This window comes from Ranitomeya variabilis, chromosome 2, assembly GCF_051348905.1.
Source record: "Ranitomeya variabilis isolate aRanVar5 chromosome 2, aRanVar5.hap1, whole genome shotgun sequence".
Lineage (NCBI taxonomy): Eukaryota > Metazoa > Chordata > Amphibia > Anura > Dendrobatidae > Ranitomeya > Ranitomeya variabilis.
This window is the reverse complement of record NC_135233.1, coordinates 359,338,968-359,354,729: the sequence shown is the minus strand read 5'-3', so window position 1 is coordinate 359,354,729 and position 15,762 is coordinate 359,338,968. Positions and strand designations below refer to the sequence as shown.

The window sequence follows — 15,762 nt, the reverse complement described above, 5'->3', positions numbered from 1 at the left end:
ACGGAAAGAAAGTGATGATAATATTTGCATGAGAAAGTTATGTGTATTTAACGAGTTAATTGTGAAAAAGGTTTGATAATGTTGATAGAAAGATGAGGACAGAGAGTGAACCCGTACGGGGTTAGTTAGTGAGTCCTCTTAAGGGCCTTGAAGAAATGGCTCATTGATCCTAAACTGAAAGTAATGTTATGTTCTATACTGTGTATAGTAGTTGAAAAGACAGAAGGCTCGGGCTGAAAGGAGCGGTCCTGTAAGAAAGGAGAGGCAGTAGGTCTGGTGCCGTTAGGACAGGCGGTCCTGCAGATTTAAAGAAGGAGAATGTAAAAGTTAAATTGCCTTATAATGTGATTATAAGAAGGTCTTTAGCGGATTCAGAGTGTACGTCCTTAAAGGCAATGTTAAATTATTGTTCGAGAATTTGTATTAAGTAGAATACCCGGTTGGGTAAGAAAAGTTACTTATAGCATGTTGCTATGATATTTAACCATGTTTGTAACATTCAAGTGTCCTCACCTCCCATAAAGGGAAGCTCTGTTTAAATATACTTATTGTTATTGCACTCAACAAAATTGTATGTCTTTTTGCTAAACTGTATTGTTGTTTTCTTCCCAGTCCCGGAGTACTGGATTTAACCGGGGGGGGGGGGGGGGGGGAAGTGCAGCGCCCCAGAGTCCTGGTCGTTGCAGTACTGTGGCTTCGCCACTAAGGAAAGCTGTGGTACGTCTGATGGCACTGAAGGAGTTCATCTGATCAGGTATCACAGACACCAATACATTTCACCGCCGGGCCTCCAGGGGGAGCTAAGGGTTCTATTCATTAGGCCACTCTCCACATACTGGTAAAACTGGGGGTCAGGCAGGAAGTTAGACAATGTCATCATCATCAGCAACACTATTCGGGTCATCTATATGCTGGAGCAGACATTGATGCAGCGCCCCAGAGTCCTGGTCGTTGCAGTACTGTGGCTCCGCCACTAAGGGGAGCTGTGGTACGTCTGATGGCACTGAAGGAGTTCATCTGATCAGGTATCACAGACACCAATACGTTTCACCGCTGGGCCTCCAGGGGGAGCTAAGGGTTCTATTCATTAGGCCACTCTCCACATACTGGTAAAACTGGGGGTCAGGCAGGAAGTTAGACAAAAAAGCTGACTGGGTTGGAACCAGGCAACACCTTGTGGCAGAGGGTGTTGCGGGAGAAGATTCGGTAGGGTCTCTGTCAGGGGTGGGATCCTGACAGAGACTGGGCAACTTGAGCGAACGTAACGGGACCGTGCCTGCTCAGTATAGCGGCGGTACCCAAGAAGGGATTGGAAGCGAGATAGATTGTGCTGAGTGAGAAATGAGATCAAAGCAAGAAGGAGAATACCAGTAGGGGTCGTGCTGCAAGACCGAGGCAACATCCTACTGAGGCGCACAACCGGCGGCCGGAACGCCGAGGGAGTATTACGATATTCAGCTTCAAGCAATACTCTAAACAGCGGCAGGACAGTCAGTCTAAGGCGGGCTGTCTCACCTAAATCACCTATGCAGTCTTGGGGGGCAACTAGTGGAGAGGGGCGACTCTAGGGTCCCGGAAGAGCTCCGAGCCTACCCGTCAAACGGGTGCCGTTCTAACCGTAACATCAGGGAGGGACGGAGAATTAGCAGAACATCATCTAATCGAGTTGTGAGGGAACTTAAGAAACGGACACAACAGTTGTGGGGACTTTCCGTAAGCACAGCAGGGAAGGACCGCAACACATAGCGCTAGAAGGAAGGCACAGATTTCCACCTGTTAAGAGAACTCTGGAGGTGCCATTGGACCGGCCGGACTTGCGCAGCCTGGTTATCTGGACTCTGGACTGAGGACCCAGAGATCTTCAGTAAAGAGGTAAAGAGACTGCAACCTGGTGTCCTCGTTATTTATCGCACCGCACCACTACAGCCTCACACCACCATCATCTACCCACATCTATTACTGTACGCCCCTCAGCAGGGTCACGGACCGGGTCTAGCCACCGTGACAACCCCAGAGCAGAGATTCAGAGGCCCGGTACCGGGTACCCCTCGGCCCTGCGGCAGTGGGGGCGCTACATTGAATAGCCTGCGGGAGGAGATGATGGTCCCAGAAGAAGAGGAAGAAACAGAAGAGGATGCAGAAAAGATAACATTATCTCAAGGTTCCAGACTGCCATCACAAAAGTGGGTGCCAAGGGAGGGTGGATTACTGTGATCGAGGTGGGCTGGTGATAACAGACAAGCTGTTAGTGAAGGTGCAAGATCCGAGGAACAAAGAGAGGAGGAAGAGGTGATGGGAGAGCAACTGTCAGGAAGTGAAAAGGATAATCATAACCTCTCTGTTGTTCATGATTGGCGGGAGGGGATAGAGGAAACAAGCATTACTGTTAATCAGCAAATAACAGAGCCTGGGCTTGGACCTCATGGTAGAGCATGACATATGAGTGCCTTCTTTCTGCACTATCTGCAACATGATCCCCATATAGTTATGATTAGAAACAGTGCTGACTACTGGGTTGCCACTCTGTTAGATCCATGTTATAAAACCAAATTTTGCCAGATGCTTCCCGCCCCGGAAAGGGACCCGGCGAATGATGAAGTAAGGAAACACGCTTTTACACAACCTTAAGAGCTTTTCCCCAAGACAGCAGTGAAGCACACAGTTCATATTGCAGCTCTAGACTTCCAACCTCTGGCACGTCAATTCATCAAAACCAAAACATTAGCAGCAGCAGTAATGTAAGTGGAAGAAGCAATTTCTGTGAGTCCTTTGACACTTTTTTAGACCAGCTCGGGCACTAGCACAACAGAGTCCAAGTCTTACATGTGGTGAACGAATGGAGAGGATGGTGCAGGAGTATCTAGAACTGAATATCAATACCATCAGGGAGAGTTTGGCCCTTTCACATTTTGATCTTCCAAAATGGATGAGTGGCCTCAAACGCCTTGGAGGTTTTATTGTACCTGGCAGCCAGTGTTCTCTCAGAACGTGTCTTCAGCACTGCTAATGGTTTCTCGATGGATAAGCGCAGCCAGCTGTCCCATAAAACTGCAGACCGCCTAACCTTTCATCAAGATGAACAAGTTATGGATCTCCAAGGACTTTTGCACCACAATTGCAGACTGTACAGACTAGGAGCTATTGCATTTTTTAGTATACTTCTTTAATGTCGCATAACTGCACTCTGTGATATTTTAAGTGTAGCTTCTGGGCCTGCTGTTGCTTCTGCTGCTGCAGATGTTAACACAAATTTCTGGAAATGTGAACAGTCATGGTGGTCTATATCTGCTGGGTTGGCTGTACTCGAAGACATGTCAGTCCCAATTATACTATTATAATTATATATAATTATTAGTATTGAGCATTCCGATACCGCAAGTATCGGGTATCGGCCGATACTTGCGGTATCGGAATTCTGATACCGAGTTCCGATACTTTTGTGGTATCGGAAATCGGAATCGGAAGTTCCCAGTGTATGGTTCCCAGGGTCTGGAGGAGAGGAGACTCTCCTTCAGGCCCTGGGATCCATATTCATGTAAAAAATAAAGAATTAAAATAAAAAATATGGATATACTCACCCATCCGGTGGCCCCTGGACCTTACCGATTTTAACCGTCAGCCTCCGTTCCTAAGAATGAGGAGTTTAGGACCCTCGATGACTTTGCGGCTTGTGATTGGTTGCGTGCCGCTCATGTGACCGCTCACGTGACCAATCACAAGCCGCGACGTAATCGCAGGTCCTAAACTCCTCATTGAGGAGTATATCCATATTTTTTATTTTAATTCTTTATTTTTTACATGAATATGGATCCCAGGGCCTGAAGGAGAGTTGCCTCTCCTTCAGACCCTGGGAACCATCCAGGATACCTTCCGATACTTGAGTCCCATTGACTTGTATTGGTATCGGGTATCGGTATCGGCGATAGCCGATATTTTTCGGGTATCGGCCGATACTATCCGATACCAATACTTTCAAGTATCGGAAGGTATCGCTCAACACTAATAATTATAATATCTCATGAAATGTTATGCCACTTCGGTGGTGTCAGGTACTCATTTTTTATCATTTGAAAACTCCTGCTTGGGTACCCATCTGCTGGATTGGGTGTAGTGGAAGACCCGTCATTGACTATTTCTACACTTGTGAAATTTAAGCCACTTCTTTGGCTTCAGGACCTACTTTTTTAAATTTGAAAACTCTTGGATGGGTGTCCATCTGCTGTTTAGGGTGTAGTGGAAGACCTGTCAGTCCCTATCGTACTATTTCTACTGTGGTGAAATCGATGCCACTTTGGTGGTGTCTGCCAATAATTATTGGAAATTTGAACATTCCTGCTTGGGTGTCCATCTGCTGGATTGGGCAAAGTAGAAGACCTTTCAGTACCTATTATACTATTTCTACTTTCATGAAATTTATGCCACTTCTGTTGTGTCAGGCCCTAATTTTTTAATTGTGAACACTCCTGGTTGAGTGTCCATCTGCTTGATTGGGCATAGTGGAAGATCTTTCAGTCCCTATTATACTATTTCTACTGTGGTGAAATTGATACCACTTCTGTGGTGTCGGGTAGGGTTGAGCGACTTTTCATTTTTTGAGATCGAGTCGGGTTTCACGAAACCCGACTCTCTCAAAAGTCGGGTCGAGTGAAATCGGCCGATCTTATTGAAAAGTCGGGGTCGGGGATCGGCCAAAACACGAAACCCAATGCAATTCAATGGGGAAGCATACTTTTTTAATATTTGCTTCAGGGTGATAATGTTGAAAAGCCGGTAATTCAATTGCCGGCTTTTCATTTCTCCTGCCTAAACCTGACATGATATGAGACATGGTTTACACACAGTAAACCATGTCATATCCCCCTTTTTTTTGCATATTCCACACTACTAATGTTAGTAGTGTGTATGTGCAAAATTTTGGCGCTGTAGCTATTAAATTTAAGGGTTAAATCGCGGAAAAAATTGGCGTGGGCTCCCGCGCAATTTTCTCCGCCAGAGTGGTAAAGCCAGTGACTGAGGGCAGATATTAATAGCCAGGAGAGGGTCCATGGTTATTGGCCCCCCCGTAGCTAAAAACTTCTGCCCCCAGCCACCCCAGAAAAGGCACATCTGGAAGATGCGCCAATTCTGGCACTTGGCCACTCTCTTCCCACTCCCGTGTAGCGGTGGGATATGGGGTAATGAAGGGTTAATGTCACCTTGCTATTGTAAGGTGACATTAAGCCAGATTAATAATGGAGAGGCGTCAATTATGACACCTATCCATTATTAATCCAATTGTATGAAAGGGTTAAAAAAACACACCCACATGATTAAAAAGTATTTTAATGAAATAAACACACAGGTTGTTTTAATATTTTATTGCTCTCTCAATCCACCTGAAGACCCTTGCTTGGAAAAATAATAAACCAACAATATACATACCCTCTGATGAACTGTCACATCCCACGAGGTAAATCCATCTGAAGGGGTTAAAATATTTTACAGGCAGGAGCTCTGCTAATGCAGCTGTGCTCGTGCCTGTAAACCCCGGGGAATGAAGGAAATGTAGGTCAATGACCTGTAGTTACCTTCATTCGCGGTGATGCGCCCCCTGCTGGATGTCCTCATATGACCTCGAGCGTGGAAAAAAGTTCCAAGGCTGCAGTTCATGAGGACATCCAGCAGAGGGCGCATCACCACGAATGAAGGTAACTATAGGTCATTGACCTACATTTCCTTCATTCCCCGGGGTTTACAGGCACGAGCACAGCTGCATTATAGCAGAGATCCTGCCTGTAAAATATTTTAACCCCTTCAGATGGATTTACCTCGTGGGACGTGACAGTTCATCAGAGGGGATGTATATTGGTATGTATATTGTTGGTTTATTATTTTTCCAAGCGAGGGTCTTCAGGTGGATTGAGAGAGCAATAAAATATTAAAACAACCTGTGTGTTTATTTCATTAAAATACTTTTTAATCATGTGTGTGTGTTTTTTTAACCCTTTCATACAATTGGATTAATAATGGATAGGTGTCATAATTGACGCCTCTCCATTATTAATCTGGCTTAATGTCACCTTACAATAGCAAGGTGGCATTAACCCTTCATTACCCCATATCCCACTGCTACACGGGAGTGGGAAGAGAGTGGCCAAGTGCCAGAATTGGCGCATCTTCCAGATGTGCCTTTTCTGGGGTGGCTGGGGGAAGATGTTTGTAGCCGGGGGGGGGGGGGGGGCAATAACCATGGACCCTCTCCTGGCTATTAATATCTGCCCTCAGTCACTGGCTTTACCGCTCTGGCGGAGAAAATTGCGCGGGAGCCCACGCCAATTTTTTCCGCGATTTAACCCTTAAATTTAATAGCTACAGCGCCAAAATTTTGCACATACACACTACTAACATTAGTAGTGTGGAATATGCAAAAAAAAGGGGGATATGACATGGTTTACTGTGTGTAAACCATGTCTCATATCATGTCGGGTTTAGGCAGGAGAAATGAAAAGCCGGCTATTGAATTACCGGCTTTTCAACATTATCACGCTGAAGTAAATATAAATATATATATATATATATATATATATATATATATATATACACAGTGCCTACAAGTAGTATTCAACCCCCTGCAGATTTAGCAGATTTAATAAGATGCAAATAAGTTAGAGCCTTCAAACTTCAAACAAGAGCAGGATTTATTAACAGATGCATAAATCTTACAAACCAAAAAGTTTTGTTGCTCAGTTAAGTTTTTATAAATTTTAAACATAAAAGTGTGGGTCAATTATTATTCAACCCCTAGATTTAATATTTTGTGGAATAACCTTTGTTTGCAATTACAACTAATAATCGTCTTTTATAAGACCTGATCAGGCCGGCACAGGTCTCTGGAGTTATCTTGGCCCACTCCTCCATGCAGATCTTCTCCAAGTTATCTAGGTTCTTTTGGGTTTCTCATGTGGACTTTAATCTTGAGCTCCTTCCACAAGTTTTCAATTGGGTTAAGGTCAGGAGACTGACTAGGCCACTGCAACACCTTGATTTTTTGCCTCTTGAACCAGGCCTTGGTTTTCTTGGCTGTGTGCTTTGGGTCGTTGTATTGTTGGAAGATGAAATGACGACCCATCTTAAGATCCTTGATGGAGGAGCGGAGGTTCTTGGCCAAAATCTCCAGGTAGGCCGTGCTATCCATCTTCCCATGGATGCGGACCAGATGGCCAGGCCCCTTGGCTGAGAAACAGCCCCACAGCATGATGCTGCCACCACCATACTTGACTGTAGGGATGGTATTCTTGGGGTCGTATGCAGTGCCATCCAGTCTCCAAACGTTACGTGTGTGGTTGGCACCAAAGATCTCGATCTTGGTCTCATCAGACCACAGAACCTTGAACCAGTCAGTCTCAGAGTCCTCCAAGTGATCATGAGCAAACTGTAGATGAGCCTTGACATGACGCTTTGAAAGTAAAGGTACCTTACGGGCTCGTCTGGAATGGAGACCATTGCGGTGGAGTACGTTACTTATGGTATTGACTGAAACCAATGTCCCCACTGCCATGAGATCTTCCCGGAGCTCCTTCCTTGTTGTCCTTGGGTTAGCTTTGACTCTTCGGACAAGCCTGGCCTCGGCATGGGAGGAAACTTTCAAAGGCTGTCCAGGCCGTGGAAGGCTAACAGTAGTTCCATAAGCCATCCACTTCCGGATGATGCTCCCAACAGTGGAGACAGGTAGGCCCAACTCCTTGGAAAGGGTTTTGTACCCCTTGCCAGCCTTGTGACCCTCCACGATCTTGTCTCTGATGGCCTTGGAATGCTCCTTTGTCTTTCCCATGTTGACCACGTATGAGTGCTGTTCACAAGTTTGGGGAGGGTCTTAAATAGTCAGAAAAGGCTGGAAAAAGAGATAATTAATCCAAACATGTGAAGCTCATTGTTCTTTGTGCCTGAACTACTTCTTAATACTTTAGGGGAACCAAACAGAATTCTGGTGGGTTGAGGGGTTGAATAATAAATGACCCTCTGAAACAACTTTTCTCAATTTAAAAAAAAAATAAACAAAGAAATAACATTCTTTTTTGCTGCGGTGCATTTCACACTTCCAGGCTGATCTACAGTCCAAATGTCACAATGCCAAGTTAATTCCAAATGTGTAAACCTGCTAAATCTGCAGGGGGTTGAATACTACTTGTAGGCACTGTATATATATATATATATATAACGAAACCCGACTTTGGAGCGAAGATCGCCGACCCGATCCCACAGTGAGATCGGGTCGGGTTTCACGAAACCCGACTTTCCCAAAAGTCGGCGACTTTTGAAATTGGCCGATCTATTTCGCTCAACCCTAGTGTCGGGCCCTACTTTTTTTTAATTTGAAAACTCCTGGTTGGGTGTCCATCTGCTGGATTGGGCGTAGTGGAAGACCTGTCAGTCCCTATTATACTATTTCTACTGTGATGAAATTGATGCCACTTTGGTAATGTCTGCCAATAATTTTTGGATATGTGAACACTCCTGTTTGTGTGTCCATCTGCTGGGTTGGGTGTAGTGGAAGATCTGTCAGTCCCTATTATACTATTTCTACTCTTGTGAAATTTATGCCAATACTGTGGTGTCAGGCTCTCATTATTTTAACTTTGAAAACTCGTGTTTGGGTGTCCATCTGCTGGGTTGGGAGTAGTGGAAGACCTGTCGATCCCTATTATACTATTTCTACTGTGGTGAAATTGATGCCACTTTGGTAGTGTCTGCCAATAATTTTTGGAAATGTGAACACTCTTGTTTGGTATTCATCTGCTGGGTTGGGTGTAGTGGAAGTCCTGTCGGTCCATATTATACTATTTCTGCTGTGTTGAAATTGATGCCACCTTGGTGGTGTCTGTCAATATTTTTTTAAATGGAACGCTCCTGGTTGGGTGTCCATCTGCTGGATTGGGCATAGTGAAAGATCTGTCAGTCCCTATTATACTATTTCTACTGTGGTGAAAATGATGGCACTTTGTTGGTGTCTGCTACTAATTTTTGAAAGTGTGTAGACTCCTAGTTGGATCTCCTTCGTGTGTTGCCTTTAGCAGTAGGCTTAACAAGACCGTCAGTCTTCCACTTCATTGGAGTCAACTAGCCATGTTACTACTATTCTTAGATTTTTCTGACAATGGTAGTCTATGAAACTGATATATGTGCCACCTGAGTGTGGCTCAGTATAAAAGCAAGTTGATCTGTTGTATGTGGTATCAGGGTTCCCAGCACACAGCAAGCCTACACCGATTTCTCACCCACCTCATCTTACTTTGATGTTCAATTGAAATCTGTAAATGCTGGCCTAGACCATGATACCTCATGCATGGCTGATTGCTGCATTGCCTTGCTACAATTTGCACTGTAGGTAAATTGAGGCCACTTTCCTGGTGTCTGTCCCTCATTTGATGTGTTTTGGCAGCTTTTGGGGCTGTTTGGTTTTGCCTCCCATTGACTTGAATGACGTTTGGCTATGTATGACGAATATTCAACAAATAAATCGGTGAATCCTGCAAATTCGGCGATCATAACCTGAACATTGAAATATTCGATCATCTCTAGTCTTTCCCCGTTCTGGAATATTTACTCTTTTTTCACTAGCCTCTTAACCAATCCAGGAGACTTGGCAAGTATGGCTTGTTAGCTCATAACCTGTTCCTTTCTTTTAAGTTTATGAACCAAGCTCACCATTTAACTCGTTCTCTTTTAACTATTACTGATCTCCTCTGTATACACTAATTAGTGGCAGTACCTCAGAGACACAGAGGTTATTCCATGTAAAAAAAAAATGTTCTGTTTTTTCAGTGTCTTGGCTCTTCCTATCAGCTGCTACCTAGATCTCACTTTTAACACTTCAGTTTTCTATATCAACATATTTTATATATTTACTTTCAGAAAAGCTTATTGCTTCCAGTCCTGACATCTGTCCTAAAAGACCCCAAACATTTCAAAAACCCAGGGGAGTTTGATCCTGGACACTTTCTTAATGAGAAAGGCGAATTTAAGAAAAGTGATGGATTTATGCCATTCTCTACAGGTAAGAAGAAACTATTTCTTGATTTATGGTAAAAAAGTTATCTGTAAATATATGACTGAATTTAAGCTTCAAATTATCTGGAGTTTAGAATATGGGAATATGGGACTAGTGTACCTTGATATGGTTGGTAGATATAGGTTTGGTTTAAGGAAGAACAAAAGTATGACTTGATATGCCACCCATGGTTCTAATGTTACAACCATAAAAGTTATGATCTGCAGTTTTCCTATGGCGTCATGTCTAGAAACTGACCTCTTACAAGAGGTCTGAGCTTTTGTTCTTAGGAGAAAGTTTCTGATTTGACATTATGATAGATAGGACAAAAAACTAAAGGTCATCATTAGATGAAAGACGGCCAAACCCACTAATTTAGGTGACACCAGATAGCCATCTGTTGTATATGAGGCTTTCCCATTTCTCTCTCAAGAGATGATATCAGGGGCAGAGATGAACAAACCTGAACTGTTCGGGCACAGCCCCCAAACAGGAACTTATCAAGGAAGTCGGTGTTAATGTTGAAGTTCGGCACCCCAAACACTGGGTGTTTCTCCTGCTATCATCTGCATGACAGCACGAGAAACACCGGATGCTCTGATCAGGGGTAAGATCAATACCACCAGTCAGAGTGCTGCAGTTCAAAATAAGACATTTTTTATGGTGAACTCACTGAAGCTCAGTGCTGCACCATGAGACTTTTTCTAGTGCTAGCGGTGAGCTTACTGAGGTCACTGCAGTTCATTGGTCTGGCTGCGAACCCAGCCGCAGTGACCTGCTGTAACTTCGATTACATCACCAGTAGTCACTGAGGCTGCAATCACAGCAGCTCATTACCCCTTGGTTTTCAGCCTGGATGATAATCAGACAGGTGAGGGATATGGTTTATTATTTTGGTTTTTCTTAGAAAAAAAAACAAAACATCATAGCCACCTACCTGCGCGCCCTTGGTGCTGGCACTGCATCTCATTCCGGCTGCTGGCACCTGCCTGCAGCTCTCTTCTCCTGTCACGTGGTACCGCTCATTAAGGTTATGAATATGAACGTGTCTCCACTCCTATAGGTATGGAGCGCATATTCATCACCTTAATGAGCGGTACCACGTGACTGCTGGGCACAGGAAGAGTTGCAGACAGGCGCCGGTGGCCGGAACGAGATGCAGTGCCAGCACCCAGGGCACGCAGGTAGGTGAGTATGATGTTTTGGTTTTTTTTCAATACGAAACTTGCACACAGGGATAGGGTATAAGGAGGCATGCATACAGGGACGGAACTGGGAGGCATGCATACAGGGATGGAACAGGGGAGGCATGCATGCAGGGACGGAACAGGGAGGCATTCATACCAGGATAGGGAAAGGGAAGCATGCATACAACGACAGGGCCAGGGGACGCATTCAGACAGGGATAGGGACGGGGAGGAATTCATACCAGGACAGGGAAGGGGAGGCATGCATACAATGACAGGGACAGGGGAGACATGCAGACAGGGACAGGGATGGGGAGGCATTCATACCAGGACAGGGAAGGGGGAGCCATGCATAGCAGGACAGGGATAAGGAGACAATGCATGCCCGGCTTATACTCAAGTCAATAAGCTTACCCAGTTTTCCGTGGCAAAAGTAGGTGCCTCAGCTTATACTCGGGTCGGCTTATACTCGAGTATATACGGTAATCATTACAATCTGATTGAAATCACTACTCATTCTGGGGTATTGCAAACATAAAGGGGACCTCCTGCTCTTACAAAACTTACCGTATTTGAAAGACAATTGAAAATATTTTTTCTACACCACACAACTTTTTAAGCATATCTTGACTTATTTTGCATGCTTAATCTGTTTTCTCAGGCAAGCGTATGTGTATGGGAGAAGGCCTGGCTCGCATGGAGCTCTTCCTCTTTATAACCACCATACTGCAGAAGTTCACATTGGAGCCCACTGTAGACAGAAAGAATCTGAGCATAAGACCTGAGCCCAACACCAATGCTTCCAGGCCTCAGTCATATCAAATTAATGTCGTCCCTCGTTTCTGAGCTGAGGATGAACGTCTTGCACAATGGAAACTTATAAGATCCAGAACTAACAAAGAAAGCTTCTCTAAAATTGCAAGGATACCAACTTATAAAACACTATAGAGAGTTTTCTGCACACAAAAAATAACATTTATATTATTTTTGTATTTTAAGTGTTCTTATGCCATAATATTGTTCTACACAATACTGTATAATACAATTTTCAAAATCTCTAATTATTTTATGTTGATGAAAATCTTGGACCATAAAGTGTCTATTGTCACTAATTGTGTCTATTGCACATCTTCTGTTTTGTTTTTACAATTATTTCTTATATTGAAGTTTGTCTGATATCTGCTACTTTTTAGACCATAGTTGCATAACTTTAGCTTTGTTCACATATGCATTTGGACTGGTGTAATGATAGACACTGTCATAGATGTAGTGGTAAAATCTGTAAAGCCATCTCTAGAGATGAGAAGTGACACCCTCATATTGAACATTGAAACATGGCTTAATTATAGCTCAGGAAAAGTACAAGAGCTAGCACTTCATCTGACCCTGCTTGCTGATCACTTTCAGATTTTGGAGAGCTTTGTGCAAACATTTAAACGTAGTCCTGGACTTCTCTTCTGCTTATCACCCTCAGTCTAATGGCCAGATTGAGAGAGTCTACCAGGTTCTGTCTAACATCCTGTGGGTTTTCACAAATGTGCACCACAACAACTGAGTCAAGCTGCTGCCTTGGGCGGAGGTCTCTTATAATAATCATGTAAGTGAGGCCTCCGTGAGATCATCATTCTTCATCATCTATGGTCACCAGCCTGGTATTTCTCTTTTGGTGTCCCTGCAGACGACGCTCTCACTGAAGAATTCTCCAAGATCTGGAGTGATACCAAAGTCACTCTGGGGAAGTCATCTGAACTGATGAAGACGCTGGGCAAAAAGTGACGTCTGGACCCACAACCTTCCAGCCAGGAAATAAGGTGTGTCTCTTCTCAAAATACATATGCCCGAAGATGCCATCTTACAAGTTGGGTCCCTGCCCTCATAAGTCCTTTCGAGGTCCTCAAGCAGATCAATGCGGCATCCTACAAGTTGAAGCTCCAAGCTTCATTACACGTGCCTAACTCCTTACTCACAACAAAACTGAGAAAGAAAAAAGCGCAATAGGGTCTTAACTGATAGAAAAAATGCAGCAGGAAAGGAATACAATCACCTTATATAGATGCTACAAAGCAACATGTAACTGGCATGACATAGATATCAGCGGCTGCAAGGACATTGGTCACTAGAAGGACCAAACAATAAAAAAATGATCGGGAAGGAGATGTCACACCTGCGCTACTGCTGATGAATACACAATGGTTTCCAACGGATAAAATGTATTCATAAAACAGGTTTACAAGGTCAACGCGTTTCGAAAATGTGCGGCCTCGAAACGTGTTGATATTGTAAACCTGTTTTATGAATACATTTTATCAATTGGAAACCATTGTGGATTCATCAGCAGCAACGCAGGAGTGACATCTCCCTCCCGATCGTAACTCCTTACGTGTATCTCTCCTCAAGCCAGTTGTCTTAAGTCCCTTCTTTGAGGATTCGGTACAACTCCTGCACCAGTCAGCTCAGAGTATGTCTTCGAGGTAGACACTATCTTGGCCATGAAGAAGGTGTGGGGAAAAAGCTTTTTTCCTAGTGGATTGGAAGGGATTCGGTCCCGAAGAGAGATTGTGGAAACCCAAGGAGAATATTCAGACCCAGCTAATTCTTAAGAGGCTCCTGGTAGGCTTGAAGCAGAAGGAGGCATAAGGGGTGGTACTGTTATACCAGTGCCAACATCACTGCATGGTGACTCTCCAACAGGGATGCCGGCTTACTCATCGCCCTGGCTGCTCCTGGTCCCGCTGCAGCACTTAAAAGAGCAGTGTGCAGTCTTAATTTGTACCTAGCCAATAGTTGGGAGACACTGGCTGCTAGTCTGATGCCTGGTCTCTGTACTTGTCAAGTTTATCTATACCAGTACCAGCCTTGTCTGAGTCAGCACCATAACCCAAAGCCACACCTGTGGTGTCTAAACCTGAAACCACTCTAGTTGCACCTGAACTTGAAATCTCTCAGGCAGTACCCACGACTAAAACTGTTCTGAAGTTACCTGAGACTGAAATTGCTCTGGAAGTAATTGAGCCTGAAACTGCTTTGTTTGTACCTGAACCAGTACCTGTGCTTGATAGCCACACTATCTAAATCAACATTAGTGGTTGTCCTATCTCAACGTCCAGTTCTGTCCGAGCCTGATCCTTCTGAACCAGCTCCAATATCTGTTCCATCATAATCTAGTCCTACCTTGGACTCCGGGTCTGTGTCAGCTATACTGACCCTTGGGGTCAGCTGCTGCAGTACGGGGGGCTTTCCTTAGAGTGGTACCTGGTGGCTACCTGCAGCTTATGTCTATTTCCATGTGACGGGGTGTACGGCAGAGCAAGAAGGGACAACAGGCCAAGGGATGATTCCACAGATTTATTATCAAGAACGCTGGAACAACACATGCAGGTAGATCTACAGAGTCCACAATTAGTCCAACGGAACAGGTTCGGGGGCACCTCCCGATATCCTTGTGCCAGCTAACAAAACAATAGTCCACACGAGTCCAAGGGATCACAAAACAATCCCACGAACGACGAGATATGTCCTCAGCTCAAGTCTCGCCCCGTTCGCTTCCGCAGTCCCAGATGGACGTGGGGTCTTGCCTCAGCTAAGAATCCCCACTCCTTCTCCTTCCAGCATCAACTCACATCTGATCTCAAAAATAAGAATGGCTTGTCTGAGCTCCTGGGATCCGCCCATGAAGGGGGTAGGGGTCACACCTTCTATTCAATGGTTGGGTCCATCAGAAGATTCTATTCTGGTCGGCTCCGCTTAGTCTACGTAGTATGTACATTTGACTAGCCACCTGCTGTGAGGAAGAATGGCTATTCCTTTCTAGTGATGTTGACAAAGCTTAATTACATTATAGCGTAGGGCTGCAAGTATTGGGGGAAGGAGACATTGTTACAGATTAACTCAAAGCACAAGAAAATACATATATTACAGCTAATAGAAACCAGAGAACAGTTACATACATCAAATGGCATATTATTCAAATACAGGACAGGGCAAAAGTACATATCATGACATTCCACCATTAGTAGCTCCAACAAACACCGGGAAGCCACTTCGCCACTTCCCTTCTGGTTAAGTCTGACCCGTGGCTCAGGGGCTCCACGATTCTCAAGCATGAGAACTGAAATAGGAATTAAACCCTGCCTATATGCCTGCTTTAATCTAAGCTCTCCCTCTAAGATCAACTCTCCCTGAAATGCTTCCAGAGGAGAGTGTGCAGAACATTGCTTCGCCGGCTGTTATATAAGACCTGATGACGCAATGAGGCTGGACAATCACAGTAATGCCAGTAGCCAACATGGCCAAAGAATTATCATGTGAGGCAGGCTAATCTCACATGTTTATTGGCTTTCTTACAGCTGATAAACATATGAGACGGGGACTTAAGCATGTCGCTTCAGCACCTGCAATACTCAATTGAGTGACAAGCGCACCCAAGAACCCTGATCAAGAGTCGAGCAGTGGCGAGCACGCTCTCCCATCACTACATTTCAATTATGAACAGTATTAGTATTTTGGTGAAATTTTTTTAATGTATCGAAAGCAGATCATACACAGTCG

At 44.4% G+C, this 15,762-nt stretch overlaps 1 protein-coding gene across 1 annotated transcript in view; it reads left to right on the top strand.

Annotated features, from left to right (window-relative positions):
• Positions 1-12,337, top strand: part of LOC143805912 (cytochrome P450 2C8-like) — a 110,753-nt gene extending 98,416 nt beyond the window's left edge. The window contains exons 8-9 of the mRNA XM_077285668.1: positions 9,892-10,033; positions 11,876-12,337. Coding sequence (XP_077141783.1) covers positions 9,892-10,033; positions 11,876-12,060 — 327 coding nt within the window. The 3' untranslated portion in view covers positions 12,061-12,337. The remainder of the gene's footprint in view (positions 1-9,891; positions 10,034-11,875) is intronic.
• Positions 12,338-15,762: the final 3,425 nt, after the last annotated feature.